Source organism: Adiantum capillus-veneris, chromosome 1 (assembly GCF_014529385.1).
Source record: "Adiantum capillus-veneris isolate H3 chromosome 1, ASM1452938v2, whole genome shotgun sequence".
Lineage (NCBI taxonomy): Eukaryota > Viridiplantae > Streptophyta > Polypodiopsida > Polypodiales > Pteridaceae > Adiantum > Adiantum capillus-veneris.
In genome coordinates this window covers 188,103,329-188,115,164 of record NC_140931.1, presented here as the reverse complement: position 1 = coordinate 188,115,164, position 11,836 = coordinate 188,103,329, and the positions used below count along the sequence as shown (strand labels likewise).

The 11,836-nt window shown below is 40.5% G+C and overlaps 1 protein-coding gene across 2 annotated transcripts in view; it reads left to right on the top strand.

Annotated features, from left to right (window-relative positions):
• Positions 1 to 9,664: 9,664 nt before the first annotated feature.
• HDA9 (histone deacetylase 9) overlaps positions 9,665 to 11,836 on the top strand; it is a 66,823-nt gene continuing 64,651 nt past the window's right edge. The window contains exon 1 of one of the 2 annotated variants that reach the window (XM_086524564.1): positions 9,665 to 9,886. In XM_086524564.1, the coding sequence (XP_086380690.1) occupies positions 9,850 to 9,886 (37 nt within the window). In that variant the 5' untranslated portion in view covers positions 9,665 to 9,849. The remainder of the gene's footprint in view (positions 9,887 to 11,836) is intronic. The other variant, XM_086524563.1, reaches the window with a different exon arrangement.

Sequence of the window (11,836 nt, the reverse complement as noted above, 5' to 3'; positions counted from 1 at the left end):
TTTCCATTATCATGAGATTCTAAATACATCTACTACCTCCTGGCCCAAACTTTTTCCACCCTAGTCCTTGATGCTTGCCACACTGCATGCCGTGTTGGACCTTGTGAGAATCTCCAGCGCTCTGAGGAACGAATATGGGCCAGTCAACGGGCTTCTTTTTCCAAGCGCGATGACCGTGCACGTTCAATTAACACTTTGTATCCATAGGTGGTGCGGTAAAACCAGTTGAATATTTCTTGAAGATAGCATGAGCGCACTAACCCCCCCCCCCCCCCCCCCCCCCCCCCCACATGTCTTGTATTCTTGAAGTAGACACCCATGGCACGATAGTGTGACTTCTCCATACCTTGTGTACTCCAAAGATCCAATGAACCGTACATACTCATAAAGGATGCACCATGGGCATAGAGGATGTGTTGTCCATAAAGCTACAACACATCGATGATCAAAACAAAAGCATAGTACAGACCGAGTTGGAATAGCAAGCACTCACCATATAGTGTGTAATGTTTGATTCACCCCATGCAGTGACGACTGCCTTTGTGAACTCCACCACCAAATTTTGGAATTCTTGTCGTTGCTCATTGGTTGTGCTTGCAAGTCGTAGTATCTTCGTCATCTTGTCAAATACCAGCCAAACATGTTGTCGGCTAAGCCCAACACTTGCATTGCTATCATTTTCCATTGTATACTTGCAAAGATCCTTCTACAACTCCCATCCACCTTCAGATGTTGATGTTCTGGCAGCAACACTACTTTCCTTGGACCGAACCCTCTTCAAAAAGTTCCTTGCTTTTAGTCCACTCATGGACAGTGGTTGGGCCACTTCCTGAGCGCTTGCATTGTTCTTCTGTACAATAATGGAGGTGTTGGTCCCATGGCAACCTATTGAATTTAAGAGCCCTTCCACTTTTGAGATAGCGTTAAGCGACCTCTCCGCAAGCTTCATTGTAAAGGCATAATCAATATAAAGCTTTAATAAACGATCAAAGGTGCACATAAATGCATGAAGTGTGCAAAAATGCACATTGTTGAGAGGGAAGTTAATTATAGGGTTCCATTCACTGTCTTTTGTGGCACAATTGGGCTCCTCCAGCATATGACATTGTAGCACTGAATGCTCCCACACACGTGTAATTTGTGAATGTCATCTTTGTCTGTTTCGTCGACTATTGCGATTTTGTGTACATTTCCCTTATAGCCTTTAACACTAGGTTGGTAACCTAACAGGACATAAAAGTGTCCTTTTAGGGTTTTGAAAAAAACCTCCAAAACCATAGTAGATCCACTCATTTTGTAAAATCATTTCATGAGGTTATAGTTCAAGGACTACTACACATGGAAAAAATAAGAAACTTGTAAAATTTCTCATATTTTGGTCACACGAAGCCTCCAAAGTTGATGGACCAGTACATTTTCATCAAAACAGTCATTTCTTATGTTTTGTTGGATAAAAATAAGATTAGGGATTTTTGTAGGACTTGAGATAAAATCCCTAGTTAACTTCAATGGGTTGGTGATGAGAACATATGATTGCTTCTCACTCACTATTTTTTGTTTTGCCAAAAGAAATAGGTACAAAAAAGTTGAATTTTTACCATTCTGCAAACCTATCATCAAAGTTTCTATAGCCACGCTCAATACAAATAATATATGCATCTTTTCTTAGTTCCCTATTGTCCTTTAGGCTCATAAGGAGCCATGGAGCATGTCAAAAGAATAATACATCTCTTACCAAGGGGAATCTTGGGGACAAAAATGAAGTGCTAAATACAGCAAACATGAAAAAACTGGGTTCAACATTATGAGTTGTAGAATCCCATAGAAACTATTCAATATCTAGCCAAATTTGATCCTTATGACTAGATATGGTTACTACCTACAAAATGCATGTAGTTGTCACAAGAAACTAGCAATATTGAAAAAGCTATACTTGATATACTAGAATGTTTCATTTTCTTCTATAATTGAAAAAATCAACCATCGTTGTCTACTATGCAAAATAGGGTATTAGGTGCCCCAAAACTCAAGGAATATTAGCTTTATGTTACAATATGCAACATAGAAAATCAAAAGTGCATTTGGATATCATGAAAGCCACCAAAAAAATCCTAGAAGAGCTAAAATTGTCTAAAAAACAGGATTTGACAATTTTTGTAATTTGGTCATAACTTACAACTTTAACATTTATTTCTCCCTAGAAGCATCAGGACATGTTGAGGACTACTAAAGATAGTTCTCTAGCATTATAGACCTCACAAACATGAATTCTAGAGTGGTATAGTTGCAAAAAGCCAAAAACAGGACCCGTTTTTTCACACAGTTTAGGTTGTGAAATGTTGTGCAAGGACAAGGTTAAAGATGGAATTGATATTCCAAAAAAATGTCGAGTTTTTTTCAGCTCATGAGACAACTTTCTAGACAGATAGCACCTCAAAATCCATTTTGAAACTCTTGACATAATTCAAGGAAAATGGTCACTTAACAGGACATAAAAGTGTCCCATTACCAACCTAGTGTTAATGCATAATGGACAAGGAAACAGAGCTCTTGCCCCTTTTTTTCACCCTAGAATGCACTTGATTGTTTTCAAATTGCCACCTAAGTGCCAGTCAACTTCAAACTCCCCTATGCCATCTACTTGGAGTTTTTCCCCAGCCAGTTGTGCCTTAATAACATCTATTATCCACGGAATGCATTCAAAAATCCAAGCAAGCACTCCATGGGTCTCCTTGGGAACCTCAATAGCACCAAGCCACCAAATTTCTTTCTCCGATTGCACACTGAAAGATGGTACACAATCCTCGTTCATAGTTGTACGTTTTGCATGAAAAAATAATGCCTCATTCATGAGAGTAATACTCATCCTTTCTAGTCTTCATTTCTTCACAATCAAACACTCGTCTAGCTTGAGCACAAAAACCAACTTTGAACCTAGCACTGCAAAATGTCCAAAATAACATAAGGAAAACCATAATTTGAACAAAAAAAAGACTGCATTACTATAGCCTCACCATTAGGTGGTACACCATACAGATGTATCATTGCCATTTGAAGCCTTCTCAAATCAACCAAAAACTATTATTTGACATTGAGTAAGGAAATCCTTTGTCCACCCTATCTGCACCTACGCTTGCATTGGCACATTTCTTAACTCCTTTTGACCGCTTGGTAAAGATGGATGAAGGCATTATCTCCTCTATGTGCAAATAGCCTCCTATTCGGAAGTACACATCTTTGTTCAAAGCCTTCTTAGCAAGATTGACCTTAAGTGGTATAGGAAAAACATTTTCAGTAATTCCTCTTTCCCTTAAAGCATCCTTAAGGAGACCATATAAGGCAATGTATCCCTTAGTACTAATTCCAACTTCATCACAAGCCTTTTGTACATCAACATTGCTTGTAAGATTTGAAAACTTTTGCATCACCTCCTTTGTGACAACATTGTTAAAATGTTCTGCATTTGGTGCTCGTAAAAGGGCTACGACATCCGATTTCTTGAGACACAAACTTAACAAATGGATGCGATCCTCCTGGCTATGGCCACACACACAGCTCTTGGATAAAATTCCTACAAGAATGAACAAAAACATTACCACAAAATCCTTACAAGAATGGACAAAAACACTACCACAGAAGCACAGATTGGACCGTAGCAAAATGTACCTTGTAGATGTAACCCTTCTTTTTCTAGCACCACCTTTTCGGGGGTTAAAGCCTCTATGGCATTGAAGCTCCTCTTATGTTCCCTTGCACCTAAGGGTGTCTTTTTAAGATGCAAGATCTTCAAGCTTCACAATCTTAGCATCCTTTTCTTCCACCTGTAGCTTAAGAGTTTCTACTTCCTCCTCTGCATGAACGTCCTTTTGCACAATCCACTAGTTGTATGGGAAAGAAGTTGACATTGATGCAAAGACCATTGTGCGCTATCAGCTCCCAATAGTCGACAATCTCTTGCAGTATCCAAGAAGACCTTTCTCCCCTCTACCTACATATTGTAAGAATGAAGCAAGTCTATTGAATGTTGGATACACATTGATGGCTAGATCATTAGGGTAGAGGCAACCATGCACCCAAAGGTCTACATTGGTGTGACCTAAACCACGGCGTTGTTGTGGAGTTTGCAAGTAAGGACGCTTTAAGGGTGCAAAGTCCTTTGGCAACCAAACATGTAGAGAAACCATTTCGAACTTGACAATCTTGCTGTGGATGGGAGGTTTGTAATGTCGCCTAGCTCCATGGCAAGGGGAATAAAACTGGCCTCAAGTAAGAGTGGAGACATGCAGCAGAGCCACGGAGTGGAGAGGTGAGCCATGAAGTGAAGAGCTATGGGATGGAGAGCTTCAAGAGAGCTACGGAGTGGAGAGGAGAGCTATGGAGTGGAGAGCTACAAAGTGGAGAGGAGGGCTATGAAGTGGAGAGCTGCAACAAAGCTATGGAGTGGACTTGCAACAAGGAGAGGGAAAGAGGAAGAGTGTGTGCTGAAAAGTAGGAGAGAGAAGAGAGAGGGAGAGGAGAGAGAGAGGGAAGGAGGAAGACTGTGTGTTGAAAAGTAGGCGAGAGAAGAGAGAGAGGAGAGTGATTTTGGAGGGAAATAAAAAAAGGTGAGAAGTTTTATATTTTGCAGGTCTAGCAGTGAGATTTGAGAGAGAAAAGTGATTTTTAGGTATACATATAGGTTGGGGAGAAGTTTTGAGTAAAAGTGAGTTTTTTTGAATTTTTTGGAAAAAGTGCTTTGGCTAAGGCTATGGATGCCATTGATGATGTGGCAAAAGAAAGGGGGAGGTAGTTATTGTCATAAGGACCACGACTCTTTTTAAGAGAGAATGTACCTATCCTCCTTCACTAGCCTCTATTTCAACCTACAAAAAGCTTATGACAGCCTTAAAAAAAGCCTATGAGAATACCCTCATTCAATGGTTGTGTCTCCTAAATCACACACATATTCAGCCTTAATCCCAAATCAATGGGAGCATTAGAGGCACAATATGATGGAATGGCCTATAGGGAGATTTGGAAGGATAAGAGGGTTCCAGTATGGGATGAAAGCAAAACACATGTAATAGCTGAAGGAGTTGTCATGTATGTGTGTCCTTTGGCAAGCTTCGGGTGAAGAAAACATCGGTATTAGTATTTTGAAACATCCTATGCTGGTGAGGCTAGTATTTTTGCAAAATTTGATGTATGCATCATCAATTTTGTTTGTTGGCCTATCAAGAGAGTGACAACTATGGATGGAAAATCATTGTTACAATATGAGAATTTACATACTACAGATGAGTTCTAAGACACGTGCATTGAATCAGCTCACCTCGAAAACAAAAGTATTGTTTTTTCTAATTAGGAAGCCACAAATGTCTATGAAACCTTCTAAGAAATTTAATCAAGCATCCCTATCATTTGTCCAGCTTGTTTCGACCATAGATTGTTGTTCCAGAAGGTGTTGTCACTATGCCAACCAAGATAAGGTCTTGGTTATGGGCACTGAGTTTTGGGGATAGAGTTTGCAAAATAGAACCAACTATGTGTATAATACAATGTTCACTACTTGGCGTGAGAACACAACAACTACAAAGACTTGCTATGTATTTTCTTTTAGTGACAATGAGGTTTGTAGTAGAGCTTGGTACAAAATTCATGGCATTCCAAAAACTTCATTTTATTGTTACTGTGAACAATTTGAAAATGGGTTTTGACGCTCGGTGCATGGTAATGATATTGCCATAAGAAAAGGAGAGACCATACACAAATGGGTAGGGCATTGATGCACTTTTTTATGGAGGAAAATTCAGAGAGAATGCCACATAAGAGTAGGACTATGGAAGATGGTGTGTTGTGTGTAGCCGGATAAAGTCTCAAGTAGAGACAATAAAGGATGATGAATTGATTGCGCGTTTGAAGGATAAACATAGAATTCACATGTGTACTACACATGGCGTAAGTTCTCACAATTACAAAAAGATAAGTATTTACGCATTATACATGATAAAATGGACCAAAAAAAGACAGCAATACGTAGATTGCGTGTGAACTCAAAAGACTACGCGAATGCATATCAATTTCCGTATGATAAATGGACATGGTCATGGGATGTGTGGTCATTTCTTGTTTAATGGTCTATGGCATTCAGATCCCAATGCCACGATTGGTTCCCTTGCATTATGCTTACAGAATCTGGAAAGAACAGAAAACCATGGACTAGGAGATTTATGCCATGACGATATACCACACAGCTACATAACATTATTCAAGGTATAGATTTCAAGGACGGCTCTAGACCATTGAAACAAAATGAAGTATGAGTGCATCAAGAATAACACCATCGTTAGTTATTGAATGATGTAATGGAAAGATTGCTAACTTACAATCAGTCTCCTCTCAACGTGTTGCGGATACCATGTCCACTATTGTATTTCAAAAATTTCCTGAGAATTTTTTGTACAACTAGATAATTGTGCAGGAGAGAATAAAAATTGATATTTATTTGCATGCTTATCCTTGCTAGTAGCACTATGTGCTTTCAAAAAAGTGCATTTGGGATCCTTAATGATGGGTCATACATATGAGGACATAGATGCAATGTCTAGGAGGTTCTCAAAGAGATTGCAAACATGTTTCACTTTTCCACATTTGATGGAATATTTCCAAGAATGTGAAATTCAGCTCTGACACCATTTTTGATGACACGTGTTCCTAACTTCAAATCCTTTGTTAAAGGGTACATGTGTAATGGACAAGATGCTCTACTTGGACACTCTAAGCCACTCCAATTTTGTTTCTATATGCAAGGTGAAATCCCAGTAATGCAGTACAAAATTCACCCCAAATCACCTAATTGAATGCCAAGGGAGTCAAGAATTGAGTTGTGGAAAAAATATGATCAAGGGAAACCAAAATTGCCAATAGGTTGTCCAGATGTGGTACCTATAAGAGACTATGTGAGGGATAGTCCGCTAGTTATTCAAGGGATTAAGACATATCTTGAATTATGGAAAAAATGTTCTCTATTAAAGGGAAAGGACCATGATTTTATGAAATCCATGGAGCTAGTTATTATTTATTGGAAAAACATCGTCAGTGAGCTTGAACAACCAACCATGACAAACACATTGGTGAACATACATCATTTTGGCCAAAGACTGTAGGGATTCATTGAATGCAGCAGATAGAGGAAGATGGAGATAAGTTTCAAGGATATGAAGGATTGAATGATCAATTTGTTGGTCCTCAAAATGCAAGGCCACAAGAAGTTTTTAGGCCTCAAATTGATGTAAGAAAAGGGAGTTTTGTTCTTGTGAGACCCGCAAATCCAAAATATCCAATATGGCTAGGAGTTGCAGAGTTAGACTTTGATGTAGATAGCTCATCTCCTAAGTACAAGAAAGTTTTTATTCAATATTGGGCACCAATACATAAAAAGAGAAATCCCACAATATAGGAACAATAAAAGAACTGGTGCCGCAATCTTGCTAACCCAAAGAGTTGGGAGTGCGTTGATGTAGTCATGTGTTCATGGACTCCAAGAGGTGGAAGACTTGCGGAAGCAATTAAGATCCCATCCAATGTGGAGAAGGCACAAGCTAGCTTAATAGGAGAAAATGGATAGCATTTCGTACGCATATCTTACATATGTATGATTTTCTGAGGTGTTTATTAACACCTACATGAAAATAAACTTTTAGTGGAGAAAAAGGTGTCTCTCAATGCCACCATTTTCTTGAGAATCTATCTCTTTATCTAATGTAACACAAGGACTCAACAACAAACCTTATTTATCACATTCCCAAACTACACAAAATTTTCCAAATCAAATAGAAAATAGGACTCCATAGGCATTGAAATAAGTCAAAGTTGTGGATTTTCCCATTTGATCTAAAATGGTGTTAGTAGGCATTTAAGGATGAGAGTGATTCGAGGTGCACAAAGATTTTGCTCATTGTAAACCATTGCACTTGGTTTAGAAATGAGTCCTCTACAAAGTTCACACTACTATGCATAACTATTAGGTAACCATTTAAACATTTACCCCGATCTAGAGATTTTGCTTAGTAGACTAATTGGAAGATCTTTTAATAAGATAATGCACTTAATAAATGCTATTGGGAGGAGGCTCAAGTAAATACCCCTAAAATGCATACAAGAATGATAAAACCCATAAGTATGAAAGAAAAAGGGGCAAGGGTTTACCCAAAAAGTAGGATAATCTTGATACCCCACAACTTGAATATATTCATGGGACAAAAATAGGGCGGGAGGCAAAAGAAGTGATACAAAACTATAACCAATGCAGCTGGGGAGGATTCTCAAAATGTTAATTGGGCCCTGTGTAGCACTATGCCACATAGAGTTGTCACTTTCTTTGCTTGATTTAAAAGTGTTGGTTTGTCGTCTCTTGATGATTGCTTTGGAGATATCATCTCATCAAGGAGTGTCTACTCTATTTTTTGTGGAAAAAGGAAATGGGGGGGGGGGGGGAGGGGCACATTGAGCAACATCTTGTGTGGTTTTTCAATAGCTTTGTAAGTATGTTTCCACAATTAAGAGGTGTCTTAAAGAATACCTCCTCACTTTCCATGAAAGTAACATGTTGACATAACTCATCAGCAAAGATTAAGTCCTTGACTTGTTATCATTTCTCATCCATAAACAACCCCACCCATGCAAAGGTCAACGAAAAGCGGTCTTGATAGAGAATAACGATGGTAGCGAATGATCTTAAGAATCCATGCAAGGCATGAGGTTTGACCTTCCGACCTCCTATCTCTACAGAAGTCTTTTCATATGGCTTGCAAGGGCAAAGACGGATGCCTCTCTCATTGGAAGTGTGGAGAAAATTTACAGAACCAAAGAGGTTAGGACAAGGTAGGCAAGGTCGCCTAGCAGTAAAGGCGAGTCAAGCATGGCCGATGACTTGTAAGGCAAAGGTACTCTCGGCAAGGCCGATCATTAACAACAATTCCAAGAAGTCGACAAGCATCTATTTCTCTACTTTGGAGTTTCAGATTTGCTAGGGCATGGCTCCTAGGCAACTTTTTTGAACTTGATGCAGTCAACAATCGTTATGATCAACCCATTGTTGGCAAGCCAGATCCAATGTGTTTGAAAGGTAACTAGCTATGGGTGCATGAAAGCAGTATGGGGCAACTCAGGTATGCTTTCTTTGTGCAATTATTGTAGGTATTTTTATGCTTCCAATACGGTATCCTACTCGATAAGGTTGAAGAATGCGTGCAAACTTGAAAGCCTCCCTTCTGTGCCCTCATGAAGTTGCTCCATTGCCACCATCATTGTTGCAATAGGTCGTCATCAGCCACGCCATGCTCGCTCGCCATCATTTGTACTCCCGCTCGTTGCAAGTTTCCATCCATTCTTAGTCGCCCCATATCACACATACTTCAACACCTGCACTCATCTATAAAAGAGAGAGAGAGAGAGAGAGAGAGAGAGAGAGAGAGAGAGAGAGAGAGTCTTCCTCTTACATACTCCCACTCTTTTGCCAACTTCTAATAGCATATTACCATCCCGAACCGTTTAGGACAGTTTTAATTTACAAAAATAGAAAAACCCTACTATTCCCACGTGGCACATTCCTCAACCCACATTATAGGCTATATGCAGAAATTTACAACTTAGTATCGAGGCTTTAAACAACCTCTCAACACTTCATGGGTTCATACCACTTGGTGGCCTTTAGCGTGGGGAAACTGGTTTGAAAACACGCTCGCAGTAGCCTTCTGCTCGCGTTTCTCTCTCTCTCTCTCTCTCTCTCTCTCTCTCTCTCTCTCCGTGTTTCAGAGTCTCCTCTTCCTGGGCGACAGGAGCTAATGCACAAGAGTAGCAGCTATTGCCATGCCCGCCAAAGATCGCGTTTCTTACTTCTACGATGGTAAGCCTTTTTCTCACTCTTTTGCTTTGGCTATTGCTCTTTTGAAAAGTGAATGGATTGTCTGAAGATTTAGGCGGGATTGCTGGAGAAGTTGTCTCAAAGCCATAACTTTGTTCGCTCTAGAGTCTATACAAGCAAATGTTCAATCCTAGCAGTGGACATATTCTGAAATTAGAGGGAACTTGGAAGTTAAGTCGACAAAATAGTAGTTTTAGGCCTGTTCGAGAAAATGGCAAGGAGAGGGTTGCTCGGCGAGACTTGACCAACAGGATTTTTGGAGTGTTTCAATCTTGCAACAGTGAAAAACCTTGTTTCAATACAAAGCATTTTGGGCAGGACGTGGCTAAGTGAAACGGGGTAACTAGGGTAGGTGAAATGGGGTAAGCGTGCTGGGTGAAATGGGATTCAACTACAGTGTAAGCGGGAGGCTTGGAAATAATCTTCTCCGACAATCTGATCACATGGCATTTTGGCTCTTGATAGATTCACACAATGTGCGCCCAGAGTGGGGTGTATGCATGCCGATGATGATGTGGTAGGTTGTACAGATTGTGAGGTGACGTGGTTGATTTTACAGCTCACCATCGTAGATACTTTTTGGAGTTACCCTCATGTGGGTAGCAAAGTCAACATGTTGCTTTTCATGTACAAACTGTTTTTAGAAGACGGTTCATGGATGTTTTTAATGTGCCCTTTGTAATAAGATGCTGGTTCGTCTCTCTGAGCTGAGAGCAGTTGTACTTGCTTGAGTGAAGAAATACTGAGAGGGCGCCTATTGTCAAAGCGCCGCAAAACGTGGGGGAGAGAGAGAAAGGGAGAGAGGAAAACCCTGGAGAGAAGATGGAGAGAGTGGACAAGCCTTGTGGGGCAATCTGCTAACAAGAGAGAGCTGAGAGAAGTTGTACTTTGCTTGAGTAAAGAAATGCCAATTGGGTGCCTATGGTCAAAAGAGCCGCAAAACGTGGGGGAGAGAGAGAGAGAGAGAGAGAGAGAGAGAGAGAGAGAGAGAGAGAGAGAGAGAGAGAGAGGAAAACATTAGAGAGAAGATGGAGAGTGGACAAGCTGTTTGGGGCAACCTGCTAACAAGAGAATACAAGGCTCTGTATAGCACAATGCTAGAATGGAGGCGCCCCCCCTCCCTATTTAGGGAAGCAACTAAAAATGCTCGACCCTGTCCAATAAATGTGAATATGAAGGGTCAAAACATAAAATTAGGGCGCCCAACAAAAAGGCCACAAATGGCACACTGGGCAAAATCCCCCATGATGTCTACACTCTAGAAAAGCCTCACAAGGCTGGCACAACCACAAAGAGGCCCTCCCTTACAAGACCTAGACTAGAAAACCAAGGAGACTACCTCCAAAACTTTTCACACCCCCCTTGTCAAATCCTAGTATACAACAAGACTGGGATTCTGGGCCCCCAAGAGTGATGAAGGAATCTGCAAGTTGAGTCCACCATTGCATCAAGCACACCTCTCTCCAGATCCCAAGTCATAGCAAGAATCTTCTTAGTTGTGCAAGGACTTGCTCTCTCTACCCCGTGCATCATGCTCAATTGGGGAAATGCCGGAAAGAAGTGGAGATGTAACAGTCCAAAAGTATGCATGTGACTCAATATTGTTGAGTTCTCCCACAACAATCCAAGTATCCACAACAAATAATACATTTGCTATTGGTTGCCAAAACACCGGGCATGCATGTACATGTGTAAGAGCTTATATAACTGTGATCCAAAGCAAAGAATCTGCTAACTGCAATGATAACCACATAGCACGGCTAGAAACCAGTACACCATGACCACGCACTGCAGGGAGCGAATGACTCTCCACCGAGATACGTACACCACAACTATGTGACATGAGGCCAAACTATGGGCTCCTAATAAGTGCGAGAAGCTGTATGCAAGAGCTTCCCACAACGATGAGTGTAAGCAAGAGAGAGCTTTTGC